The sequence below is a fragment of the Onychostoma macrolepis genome, chromosome 23 (genome assembly GCF_012432095.1).
Source record: "Onychostoma macrolepis isolate SWU-2019 chromosome 23, ASM1243209v1, whole genome shotgun sequence".
Lineage (NCBI taxonomy): Eukaryota > Metazoa > Chordata > Actinopteri > Cypriniformes > Cyprinidae > Onychostoma > Onychostoma macrolepis.
In genome coordinates this window covers 21,399,896-21,413,584 of record NC_081177.1, presented here as the reverse complement: position 1 = coordinate 21,413,584, position 13,689 = coordinate 21,399,896, and the positions used below count along the sequence as shown (strand labels likewise).

General features: G+C 35.8%; 1 protein-coding gene across 2 annotated transcripts; it reads left to right on the top strand.

Annotated features, from left to right (window-relative positions):
- The first annotated feature begins 456 nt into the window (after positions 1-456).
- si:ch211-220i18.4 (SRSF protein kinase 3) lies at positions 457-12,964 on the top strand. 2 transcript variants are annotated; one of them, XM_058762698.1, is made up of 15 exons: positions 457-520; positions 1,641-1,724; positions 3,505-3,620; positions 3,886-4,079; positions 7,651-7,754; positions 8,053-8,161; positions 8,535-8,622; positions 8,705-8,792; positions 10,575-10,681; positions 10,774-10,942; positions 11,037-11,110; positions 11,223-11,330; positions 12,340-12,409; positions 12,496-12,588; positions 12,780-12,964. In XM_058762698.1, exons 4-15 carry the CDS (start codon positions 4,003-4,005, stop codon positions 12,962-12,964), a joined length of 1,272 nt encoding a protein of 423 aa, XP_058618681.1. In that variant the 5' UTR covers positions 457-520; positions 1,641-1,724; positions 3,505-3,620; positions 3,886-4,002. The 2 variants fall into 2 exon arrangements, with proteins under 2 accessions (XP_058618681.1, XP_058618682.1); XM_058762699.1 differs by lacking the exons at positions 457-520; positions 1,641-1,724 and adding an exon at positions 2,108-2,189.
- The last annotated feature ends 725 nt before the right edge of the window (positions 12,965-13,689 follow it).

The window sequence follows — 13,689 nt, the reverse complement described above, 5'->3', positions numbered from 1 at the left end:
GGTCAAAACCGCTCACTGGCACTAACACTCAGAAGTGTGTGTGTGTGTGTTACTGACTGATAAGTGCTTTCATGTGTGTGTTTGGAAACCATCCAGAGACTGATGGTCAGAGCGTTTTGACCTTATAGAAGTCCCTTCAGGAGTATCTCGTTTCCAATCAGTGCATATACACACTGACATCAGTGGTGCAAAATGGATTTATTGATTTAATCGTCAAAAATAACTAGAAGCAAAGCAGTGATTTTACCACAAATGAGCGTTTTATTTGATTTGATTTATTTATTGTTTGTGTATTTTTGCGACTTTGTAGCCCCCTACGGTTAAGTGAGTGGATTTCACTGTCGTAATTACAGCGGATAGCACGTGGGTTTTTTGCTGCCGTAAAGCAATCCGCCTTTTTTCGCGGAATTTCGTACCCGCTCACTGAACTAATAAACTTACAGGGAGCGTGAAAAAGAAACAGAAGCCATTGTCTAATTAGAAATCACTGTAACATCAGAATGATTTTGAATATTTCAAGGTGAATAATAAAAAATAAAAAAACATTACAAGCGTAATAATCATTGTAGCAGCTTGTCATATTAATATAGAATAATCCTAGAATTCTCTGTTTATCACCTATAGCATAACTTTGGAGACAAAACTATGCCTTTTATAAATGAAGTTAAAAGTAGTTTAATTAGAACAATACTTTTTAAATACATTACTCTCATAGAGCAATGATATATGCTGGTGGCTATTTTAGCACAGAACAGTAGCAAAGCATCAACAGCTGATGTTTGAGGCTATGGAAGCTCATATAAGCTCATTCCCTCCAATCTTTTCAAGGCCTGCTGAATCCTTCTCATTGCTAATGAACTCCTCATTCAGTTATTATGTGCCTTGTGATTAATGCCTCAGCTGCTTTCTCCTCCAGATAATTGCTTTTGATTTGTGTTACAGTCAAACTGTATAATCACTTTGGCAGTTGGTGGTATGAGAATAGCTGTGATCTATTTATGACCCATGATGCAGTTTTGAGACATGTCCCATTTAGAGTACAAAGCCCAGGGGAGAACGCTAGGAAGAGAATTAGCCTACCATTAGCTTCCTGAAGTAGGCCTACAGATTTTATTAATTAGCTGTGTTTAATCATCTGATTGTGATCAGACTGAAATAGCACAGAGTCTTCCATAAAATGCTTCTAATAAAACACATTTAATAAGTTTATATAGACTGTATTTAAAATAAACATGAAATTATTCACAACACATTTTACTTCCATAATACAGTGCATTTGCCAATCAAACAGGGAATACACGTGAGAAAATTGTTGGACTTGAAAGGCTAAACTAAGGAAACTATAAATACCAAAACAGAGACCTGAATATGATATGAGTAGCGAGTTTGCTAAATTATTGCTCTATTTTGTTTTAAACATACATGAAGTTCCTCTACATCCATTTACATAAATATAAAACTGTACAATTTTCCTGTTTTGTTTTGGTTTTGTTGTTGGTTTTATTTTGTTCATGTCTATGTTTTGCTATTTGCTATCCCTCATTCCTCTTGTTTACATGTAAATTATTGGTGGGGGGAGGGGTTTCAGAACTAATTTTTACATCTTTTGCCATTTACCATCTCTCATTCCTCTACATCAGGGGTGGGCAAACTTTTTGACTCGTGGGCCACATCAAGTTTTCCGCACCAAGTGAGGGGCCGCATTATATGTTTGACAAATGAAGGTTTGATTTTTTTTAAAATTATTATTAAATTGACACTCACTACTGTACTGTATGTATACTTGTACATATATGGCAGTTCTATTCTTGTACCATCTCTTCCTTTTTTATGAGCACTTTATGACACACAGGTAAGTTGCATTGGGGTACAAGTCGATTGATGTATAAGACACATTTTATCATTTCATTCATAAATAATGTAAAATAAAGACCGGCAGGCTGATCATAGCCATGTTTGATCAATTTAGCCTTCTCAAATCATCACGACTTGCCTAAAATACAATCTATAGATATACTAAAACAGTTCAAGCGTATAACAATGTTTAAACGTTAAACCTAGATAAATGTGCACTGTATCCAGTAGTTTGTGCGGAGAGTTGAAGTTAAAGCACAGGATGGAGGCGCCAGCGCAATCAATTGCATTTTTTTCAATGAAAACAACTTACGCCGTAATTTTTGCTCATAAAGGTAAGAGTAATACATCATTCGGAATTGTAAAGGGGCTACTTTTATTTGTGTGCACTCACAATATTAAAAAAACTTTTTATAAAATAAATAAAACAATGATGCGCCGTCTCATCTTGAACAGGAGCGCTTCACAAAAATGAACCGAAAGTCAGCGAATACATGCCTCACAGACATGATAAATATATCTATAGAAAGCTTTAAATTACCACTTAACAAAATAAATCAAATCGATAACAAAAACTCTTTCATTATAATCCGTGAAGATGCACTTCTCTCTAAAGGCGCGTCTAATGAGGAGATGGCGAGTCAGGATCATCATCTTCATCTTTGCGACACTGACACAGAAAACACTAGTTTATTAGTAAATAATTCAAATATCTCCTTACTATTTCCCCCCTGACACATTCATGGTAATTACTTTTGCTGGGGCTTTGCAGCAAGCTTCAGGGTATTGTGTGTATTTGAAGCAGAACTCTTCAGCTGCGCTGACGGCGCGCGCGCTGCTGCTGCGGGACTCTAAACACCGTCGAGCCGCTCTTCACAGTCACGGCACAGTCTAGTGTTATTTCCACCAGCGCGGCAATTTTTTTCATCACTAATGTCTAAAATATAAAAATAAAGAGAAGCCTAAAACAGGCCCGGCCTGCGTCTGAACTATGACGTGAAAATTGGCCCAATTGAAGCCCAGGGAATGCAGGGCTCTAGCGTTCCCCTCAGTAGAAATCACGCTTCCCCCTGACATTGCATCAAATTAACTATTTTGGACCAACTGCCTCACGGGCCGGATGAAATCTCCCGGCGGGCCGTAGTTTGCCCACCTCTGCTCTACATACTAAAATTGTAAATGTGAAAAAAAGTGTCTTATTTTGTTTTAGTTTGCTTTATTTTGTACACAACTATTATTTGCATTTTGTGATATTTACTTTCCCTCATTTAAATGTTAGAAAAGTTTCATTTTCTTTCATTTTAGTTTTTGTTTACAACAAATTTTTTAAGTTACATGCAATTAACTATCCTCATACATCTACATTTATTTATTTATTTTTTTAACAATATATTTATTACTTTTTTCAGTTTGCATATTACAGCAGATTACACAGCAAGTAACAATCATGTAACCACAGCAAACTTTTTACATCTACAGTTATTTAAATGTAAATAGATATTTTGCTATCTGATTTCTCTGGTTCATCTACTTTCATGCACACCCATAAATAACCCCATTTCTACCATATTTATCACTGTAACTAGTAAGTGTTAACAAGCTCATATTAACCGCAGACAGCTACTGTATCTCTCTCTCTCTCTTTCCTAGATAACTGGAGGGTATTTTCAGTACTACATGCAAGACAATGCACAGAAACCACAGCAACTCACGCTCCAAACTGCACAGCACATGTTTTTGAGAATACCACTGTCTTTTTATAGAAGGTGATATCATGTGTGAATATAATGTGCTTTACATTCCATTCCAAATACTGCATAATACTTACTGCCCTAAATATGTTACAGATAAACACTCCAGTCTCCAGTGTTTTCATTTTTAATTATTGCTGCTATGCAGAGTATTGTAATCTTATTCTTTAAAATATTGGTTTCTTGTGGCTTTGTGCTTATTTTAGTTGGATGTTCCAACAGTAGCTTCTTGTTAATGTTTTTGCCTGCTTCAGTGTTTTCTCTGCTTTCTATGCTTTAGTTAAAGTGAGCAGCACAGCCACCTGTCTCCTCAGAATATCTCTCAACTCAGAGAGAGAGGGAGAGAGAGGTGTGGAAAGAGAGGGTTTAGAGGAAGTCCCCCCATCATAAAGTCTGGATGAGCATCTATAAGCAGCTCCAGACCTCTGATGAAATCATGCAAACAAACACAAAGGACATGATCTGCACCAAATCGTGAGTACAACACGCTTCTTTACTCAGCATGCTTCTGTATATATTTTACTTTAAATGCTTTACAAAAAGTATTTAAAATCTGCTGCTGCTGTTGGGTTGTTGTTTTTGGGTCAGAGATTATGTGTGTGGCCTTTGGTAGCTGTATGGTAAATGTTTTTCAATTCTTCTATAAAAAGGTTTAAATGAGAGAGTTTGGCTGCAGTTGTATGACAGTAAACACTGGTCTTCAGGACATAGATACTGTACTGCCCAATTGGTGCTGGCAGAAGTTAATCCTTATATAATGAAAATGTCTGCTTTATATTTAGATGAGTTATGTTGCTTTATATAGTATGTGCTTTATTGGTCTATAGCACAGGTTCTCAGACTTCAGGTCATGTACCTTTTTTTTATTTTTTATTTTTATCATTTAACACCATCCACCTATTTGTACGGAGCCCTTTAAGGGACATGGTGGTGGGAAAAATTCGGGGTGGGAGGAAAAAATTATTTTTTCATTCCCACGAGAAACTTTTGCGTTCCCTCGCAAAGATATTTACCCGACCCTAACACGACGGGTCCCAAAATACTTTCGGGTTTCGGGTCTGGTTCGGGTTAATGTTTAATGAATAGCTTCGGGCTCGGGTCGGGCTCGGGTTTGTAGCTAAACTAAATCTATATACAGTTGGCTACGCTGCTTTCATAGACGCATGAACACACATATTATTGCACACAGATAGAGATCGCGAAGCGAACACACAGCACGGAAACTTTTATTAGTAAAATAGCTTCGATAGGCTACTGACTCGCAACGTTATTTCTCTGCAATGAGGGGGTAAAATCGCTGTTTTTGAAGTAACGAAGCCTCATTGCTTGTAGAGAGAGACGTGCAGACGCAGGTTCACACATGCAGCTTTCATCCCTCTCTCTCTCTCTCTCTATGTCTCTCTCTCACTAATTCAAATAAATGATTAATTAATTAAAATAAACGCAATCTTGCCGCACTACATCTCTGTGTCTGATTTAAAGTAGGCAGAATGCTAATGAGCCTTAACTGACGAAAATGACCATAATTTGCACGGTCGAAGAATTATCGTCTTGTCTTATACAACCATTCAAAAATTCGGCAGAATTTATGTGACCGCTGCACCTGATGTTCATAAACCTTCATAACTGGTAGGCCTAAGTGTTTTTTCTTTTGCCTTGTGAAGTGGCCGAGCCTTGATGAATCTGTTTCTTGACATGTATTTGCTTACTGACCGTTGCATGCAATCGTGAAATACAGCATCCTATATTTGATTTTTTTTTAAATTGACTATTCGTTGTGAAAAAAAAAAAAAAGATTTTGGGTTCGGGTCGGGTTCGGGCTCTAAATTTAACTGTGCCACTCGGGTCGGGTCAGGTCGGGTCAGACGATGTCGGGCACGGGCCTGGCTCGGGCTTCAATTTAAAGCCTGTGCAGACCTCTAGTCAGTGCTTAGTTCAAGGCACGGTTTTGGGACATAATAAAACGCTTAATGTGGCTTAATGTTTTAAAACAGTGACATTGGAGGACCAAATTCGATAATAATAAAAGCTGAGAAAATTATTAGGCTAATATTAATAACCTTATTAATAATATTACTAAGCAGAATAAGCCCAGAATATGAACGCAACGCCCTGCACGTAAGCTTTTTCTCCCTCATAAAACGCTTAAGGTACGCTTTTCTCCCTCATAAAACGCTAATGACTGAAAACTGTGATTTAAAAATACCAAATCCGTTGCATTCATATTCTGGGGTATTCTTCTATATTAATAGTAATATTATTAATAAGGTTGGTAACACTTTACAATAAGGTTCATTAGTTAACTACATTAGTTAACATTAACTAATAATAAACTGCACTTATACAGCGTTTATTAATCTTTGTTAATGTTAATTTCAACATTTACTAATACATTATTAAAATCTTGTTAACATTAGTTAATGCACTGTGAACTAACATGAACTAACAATGAACATCTGTATTTTTATTAACTAACGTTAGCGAAGATTAGTAAATACAGTAACAAATGTATTGCTCATGGTTAGTTCATGTTAGTTAATACATTAACTAATGTTTAACTAATGAACCTTATTGTAAAGTGTTACCATAAGGTTATTAGCCTAATAATTTTATCAGCTTTCATTATTATCGAATTTGGTCCTCCAGTGTCACTGTTTTAAAACATTAAGCCACATTAAGCGTTTTATTATGTCCCAAAACCGTGCCTTGAACTAAGCACTGACTTATTAATTTATTTGAGTCCAAGATCAAAATAAAAACTTTATGAACCGCTCCATTGTGAACATACGAGCTGTATGAATCTTTCATTAGCCTACCTTAAGCGTTTTCTATGGGGTAGAAAAGGCTTAACGTGCAGGGCGTTGCGTTCATATTCTGAAAAATGCGTTCATATTATGCTTTTTTAAAGTAAACAGGAAGAGTTTGTCCGAACTGAAATGGTTTTGCGAGAGAATTGCAAAACATTTGAAAAATATTTTTTCCTCCCACCCCGAATTTTTCCCACCACCATGTCCCTTAAAGGGCTCCATATTATTGATATTGATAGTTTTTTTTATTTTTTATATTTGATATAAGTATTATTATATTTATAAGTATTTGACATAATGACATACTTAGATTAATATCAATATTTCTGTAGTCGAGGTAAATTATGCTGCCATTACACTCACATCAGTCTCTTGACTGGTCATCATTGTTTTAACACAGACATATATATAAGTTTAGAATGAATAAATTAATTAATTAGTATATATTATAAATTATATATACTATACTCCTGTCAGGTTAGTTACCTATAAATCCTGCTTAAAATCAGAAATCGTTACAAATAATGCAAGAAAAAAAATCTATTTCAATTTAAAATAAATTCTATATTTTTCATAGCATATTGTAAATGTCCAAAATCCACTTGTACCACAGTTAATATTAATAATATATATTTAGTAAAATAAATAAATAAATAAAAATAATGCTGTGGTTGGTTGTACCATGGTACAGTGATGGTAACTGATGTAATTAAAATGGTACTATGATTTATACTCTGGTTCTGAGTAGTACCATATTCATACAATGCTATTATCATGGTACTTTTTCACATGTGTCAGTAAAGTTACAGTGAGTTTGACTGTGGGAATATTCCCTCATGTTTCCCTCCAAAGTCTTGTGTGACATGCGTGACAGACAGACAGTGGCATGATATATTTTCAGGTCACGGTTCAGATCCTGCTGTAAACTCCCACAGCAGCGGGTGTTGAGATCTAAATGCAGTACAGGCTTATCTGACCCTTGGTGAGCCAAATGTGTCAGGATAGAAGAGCTGTGCTTCCACCTCTGACTGACGTTTATGGTTGTCTAAGAATAAACAGCACAGATTTAGTCTTTTGTATATGCTCCATTACATCAGCAACCGCTGAATTATTTATGCTTACATTTGCAAAGATTTATGACTCTACTTTTTGCATCATATGTGTGTGAATATGCATGAATGAATAGTCAGATGTCACGTTAAAATGATAATATACGCATGTGTTGGGTTCTAATGCAGGTCTGATGTAGTCATGGACTCTAAGCTGAAAACACTTAGGAATTATAAACATCTTGAACCTGATTACACAGAGGAAAATGAAGATCCAAGAGATTACTGCTACGGTGAGCCTCTTTAAATCTATAATAAAATGAAAGAGACTGAAGAGCCATGTAGTCAATAATGTCATTAATACAATACAGTGATTCTATAGAAAGCCATTTTCTGGTTCCCCAAAAGAGCCTCCAATGAACAATTCTTAAAAGTACCATTTTTTTCCCATAGTATAAAGAACATAAAACTCTTTATGCAGTAAAAAGTGCCCATGGTTGTTAAAGGTTCTTCATGGAACCGCAGATGGCAATTAAGAACCTTTATTTTTTTATAGATGTATACAGTTCATTGACATATCTCTCTCTATAGGTGGGTATCACCCAGTCCAGGTGGGAGATGTGTTTAATAAGAGATACAAGGTTCTGTCAAAGCTGGGTTGGGGTTATTTCTCTACTGTATGGCTCTGCATTGACCTCAGGTACTGAAACTTTGTGTTCTATATGTTGCTTTGTATGTATTGATGTGTGTGTGTGTGTGTGTGTGTGTGTGTGAGACAAATTTGTACCCAAAAGTGAGCTAAACCTGACAAAATCTCCAAAAACCTCCCTTTGGGGACGTCCTCATTTGTAAAACCGGTTTAAAAATAAAGTAAACAAAGGTTTTTTGAAATTGTAAAAATGCAGAAAGTTTCCTGTAAGGGGTAGGTTTAGGTGTAGGGTTGGTGTAGGGCAATAGCACATACAGTTTGTACAGTATAAAAACCATTACGCCTAAGTAAACATGTGTGTGTGTGTGTGTGTGTGTGTGTGTGTGTATAAAATTCTCAAGTGTTTGTGTTTGTGGCTTTGCAGGTCAGGCAGGCATGTGGCAGTGAAGGTGTTGAAGAGCGGAGCTGGATTCACTCAGGCTGGCCAAGATGAACTGACATTACTGCGATGTGTGAGTGTCTTTCGCTCTCTCTGGTTCTTTGTCTCTTTTCCACTGTATGTTGTACATCTCAAAACCTTTTCCCTCTCTCCAGGCCAGTGGTCCCACAGCCCGCAACCCTCTTAAAGGACGTATAGTGCAGTTACTGGATGAGTTTAAGATAGCTGGTGTGAACGGCATTCGTATCCTTTCATAATATCATGTATGTGAAATGAAACACTACACAACAATAATAAACACTAGACAAATGTTATTCATCACATTTTCAAAGTAAAATGATCACCACTTTATGATTGGATTCAGGGATGTTTTTACATTTCAAAAAGTGTCTATATTTTGATAGCGTTTAAATATATATCATATATAATTATATATAAACTGTCTTTACACGCAATACAGAGTCATTCATAAGCTGCACACGCAATAAAGAGCTGCCTCATCATTGACAAACAATGAAAGGCATTTGCTAGATTTGTTTCCTACAGTTATTTGTAGTTAAATATTCACTTCATCCAGTGCTCTTTTTTTGGTTTCAACTAGTGCTGTCAACCGATTAATCACGATTAATCGCATCCAGAATAAAAGTTTTTATTTACATAATATATGTGTGTGTAGTGTGTATATTTATTATGTATATATAAATACACACACATGCATGTATATATTTAAGAAAAATGTGTTACGTTCATATATTAAATATATGTGATATCATTTATATGAATATAAATATATACATGTAAATACATGTAAATATTTTCAAAACATATGCTGTATGTGTGTGTCTTTATATATACATTATAAATATACACAGTACACACACACATATATTATGTAAACAAAAACTTTTATTTTTGGATGTGATTAATCGCGACTATTAATCGATTAATCATTTGACAGCACTAGTTTAAAATAAAATATCTTGTCACTTTTGCAAACGATCCAGTGCCTGAGTGAACTGTACTATTGAATCCTGTTAAAACTGAATCACGAACAGTCACAGATCTTTTTGCAAACCAGTTTGAACGATTAGATAAAAAGAGTGATTTATTTGCAAATCTGGCATTACTAATGATCTAAATCTAAACTGCAACACGCTGGCTTGATTGCTGAAATATAAGAAGAAAATTATTCTTAAATCATATACGGTGATTGACTCAAATGACTCATTAAGTCAGTCATATGCTGCCACCTACTGGTGTAACAGTGTACCTGAGAGTCACAAAAAATCTCAACACAGTAATATGGATTCTATGTGACCTTTCATTTTCAGAATTTCAGGCAAAATTTGTAGGCAAGAAAGATATATTCATTGTGAGTACAGCAGTATGGCGATGTATGAAGCCCTGTTAAAGGGGACATAACACACACAGTTTCACCCAATCTCATGTTAATCTTGAGTATCTATAGAGTAGTACTGCATCCTTCATGTCTCCAAAAAATCTTTAGTTTTATCGTATTTATAAAAGAAAAATACAGCTTTACGATTCTCCCCGAAAATAGCCGAGTTCCTCAAGGCGTGCTGTGATTGCCGATTGCCAACAAAACACAGACATTTGATGCCGTTTCACTTACCATCTGCAGTTCTGAATCATGACCGGGATCTTTTATAGCTGGGACCGCTCCATCTTTCAGTATCAAACAATGTGCAAATCCAGCGTATGTGCAAATGAAGCACGTTGATGGGCACGCTCTTCCTCTCGCTCTGGTCGATGCGTGCACAGGCGCGTTTTTCCGGGAGAAATGCCCATATAAGGAGTTCCACCCTTCATTACGTCAGGAAGAGCCATGATTGAAAAAAACTTTCCGAAAGATTTTTGCCACAGAAATACTCCATCATACTTCCAAATCGTTTTTTGAAACTTTGTCCATGCTTAGCATGAGAATCCAACTCTTTAACATTGTAAACAACTCTGAATGCATGAAACAGCATTGTAACCAAGAGTTGATACTTGACCACTATGTAGATATTTGTCTGGTGTTGGAGCTGCTGGGGCCGGACTTGCGCTGTTGGCAAGTGTGTTTTGGTAATCCAGGCCTTTCTCTCACCTGTGTCAAACACGTCATCACTCAGGTCAGAAACTTCTAACGTGTGTGTAAATTGTAACGTAGATCTACAAGACCACAGAAATCAGCACAAGACCTGAAAAACTGTATCTGTCTCAGGTGCTTGAAGGTCTGGAGTATCTTCACAGACACTGCAAGATCATTCACACAGACATCAAGCCTGAGAACATCCTGCTGTGTCTCACTCCGCAGTCCTCATCTCATCCTCCAGGGGGTGCGATACAAACTTACTCTTCAGCCATTAAAACCACCATACTCCAGGATCCCGGTGAGAAAATCGTTAAATGTGAATGAAGTAAATCATTACATTGAATCACTGTAATAAATGTAGCATTGAATCATCATCTACTACTTTTATGCAGAAGCAGCTGGAAAACCTGGAAACTTGGATAATATCACGGTGAAGATTGCAGACCTTGGCAGCTCATGTTGGGTGGTGCGACACATTCAGTGAATTCATATAATGCCTTCCTCAAAGTCAAAGAATGTGCAGCCTGGTCTTGTGGAAGCATATGAATCAGTGTTAACCTCTTTTCTTGTTGTTGTAGTACAAACACTTTTGTCAAGAGATCCAGACCAGACAGTATCGCTCTCTGGAGGTTCTCCTAGGTTCTGAATATGGTCCTCCAGCTGACATCTGGAGTGTGGCCTGCTTGGTGAGTCTACAGCTGTTTAGCACATGATTGGATTACTTGGATTACTTAATTGTAAGCAGGCATTGATCTTGTTGTTTGTAGTTTTAAGCCACATTTAGTGACAAAATTCTTAATTGCTCTCAAATATTTGATTCAGTTTTGCTATATTAGAATGATAGAACATAAAAACTATATTTTATTATATAATTATATTAATATCAATCTATGTTTATTATTAATATAAATGTATTTGTATTATTGTATATGTATAATTAATTTTTTTTTTCAGAGGTAGTATTGTAGTCTGTTACTGGTTACAGATTACATGATGAAAACAAGTTAATAACGTAATCTCTGTTACTCATTTCAGGTAAAGTAATCTGACTACTTTTTAGATTACGTTTAGATTACTTTTTTTTTCCAAACTTGTTTTAAACTTACAATTAAATAAACCATATTGATATAAAAAACAAAGAGAAAGAAAATATATATATTTTTTATATATATCAACACCATAAAATTAATTATACATTACATTACACCAGGGTTTCCCAAACTGGTGAATCAACAGTTACTAAAGGTCACTGGATATGATGAAGACATAGTGTTTCACAGCTATACATCACCAGTGTTTAGTAACTTGCATAATTATTTGTTTCATACATGGTCTAATTGCTTGAGAGGTGCTTTTTTTTCTCCCAAATTTAGAAGCATGGTTTGTTTCATACATGGTTTATTTACACAACATTTGTGAATATAGTCAAAGCTAAATGGTATGACACAGTAGAATTTTTAGAAATGAATTTTAAAGAAAAAAAGAAGAATTGGGGAGATTAAAAAATAAGAATAATTTACTACCATGTAATCTTGTATTAAAAAGTAACTGTAATCTGATTATGAGCATTTTAAAATGTAATATACTCTAATTACAAGTACTTACAATCTGATTACATAATCCAGATTACATGTAATCAGTTACTACCCAAAACTGTTTATTTTTATAACTGTTATCTGTATTATTTTTCAACAGGCATTTGAGCTTATTACTGGTGATTCCTTATTTGAACCAAAAGCAGGGCCGAATTTCTCCTTAGAGGAAGGTAAACTATTTAATAGCCATCATCAGTCTTTTTATTAGAGAACATACTTTTGGATTTGTGGGATTGACCATTTCTATTATTTTTAGACCACCTGGCTCATATTATTGAGCTCCTGGGTAAGATCCCAGTGTCAGTGGCTCTGTCTGGGAAATATTCCTATGAGTATTTCAACCGCAAGGGTGAGTACAATACTAGATTTATCTTTCCTGATTCAACTTGATGTGGCAACAGGTTACAGTAAATTCATCATTTAACCCAAGAATGATTTTATGTTTATTACAGAAATAAAATGAATATGTTATTCTCCAACAGAAGTGTTACAGCAGTCTCTGTACTGCTATTATTATTAACTATGATTGTTTTTGCACAGGTGACCTGCGGCGAATAGTCGTCCTCCGTCCATGGGGGCTGTATGAAGTGCTGGTAGAGAAATATCACTTTCTCCTCAGAGAGGCATCACTTTTCTCTGATTTCCTGTTACAGATGTTGGACTTCCTGCCAGAGCGGAGGGCAACAGCAGCCCAGTGTCTCAAACATCCCTGGCTAAAGCTGTAACCCTCTCTGGCTTTTTTACTTAAATAGGTTTCTGTTCGTGTCTGTTTTGTGTGTGTTGAATGAAAAGGCCATGCTTCCAAAGTGTTTTTTGGTGAAAGTCTGTATAAGTGAAAACTGTGTCTTCATTTACTCGCCCTCATGTCGTCACGTTCCAAATCTGTATGACTTACTTTCCTTTGTTGAAAACCAAAAAGATATTTTGATAAATGTCTCTGTATTAGGAGTCAATGGGGTCCAATGCTGTTTGGAGCCAACATTCTTCAAAATATCTTTGTTTGTGTTCCAGAGTAGGAATAAAGGCATGCAGGTAACATGAGGGCAAGTAAACAAGGATGGCTGGGTCTGAAACATAGATATGTACATAGCAAAGCTTGCACAGCAAATGCATTTAAAGCTTTGGAATGTGTTTAATCGTCTGGTACATACATTCCACTCTTAAATAAGGCCTGTAGTGTTTCTATGCATAGATCAGAGACTAAAAGCTATGATGATCATATGACCGATCAGTTCTCCTGACTTGAGTAACATTGGTGCTCTGAAATGTAAGAAGTGTGTTCTGAGTTTAAATATATTAAACAAACCAATTGTTTTTTAATCAATGTGTAAAGAATGAACCTGCAATGAGTGCAATGTCTTTAGATAAATAAATGCGGATTTCTAGAATACTTGATTCTGATTGGTCAATCACGGCATTCAGCAGTCAAATACTTTCTGATATCCTACTG

Coding starts and splice junctions, on each gene's coding strand:
- si:ch211-220i18.4 (XM_058762698.1), top strand. CDS start 4,003: ATGAGCATCTATAAGCAGCTCCAGACCTCTGATGAAATCATGCAAACA. Junction 8,793..10,574: donor AGCTGGTGTGAACGGCATTC/GTATCCTTTCAT, acceptor ACCACTATGTAG/ATATTTGTCTGGTGTTGGAG. Junction 12,410..12,495: donor GAATTTCTCCTTAGAGGAAG/GTAAACTATTTA, acceptor TATTATTTTTAG/ACCACCTGGCTCATATTATT.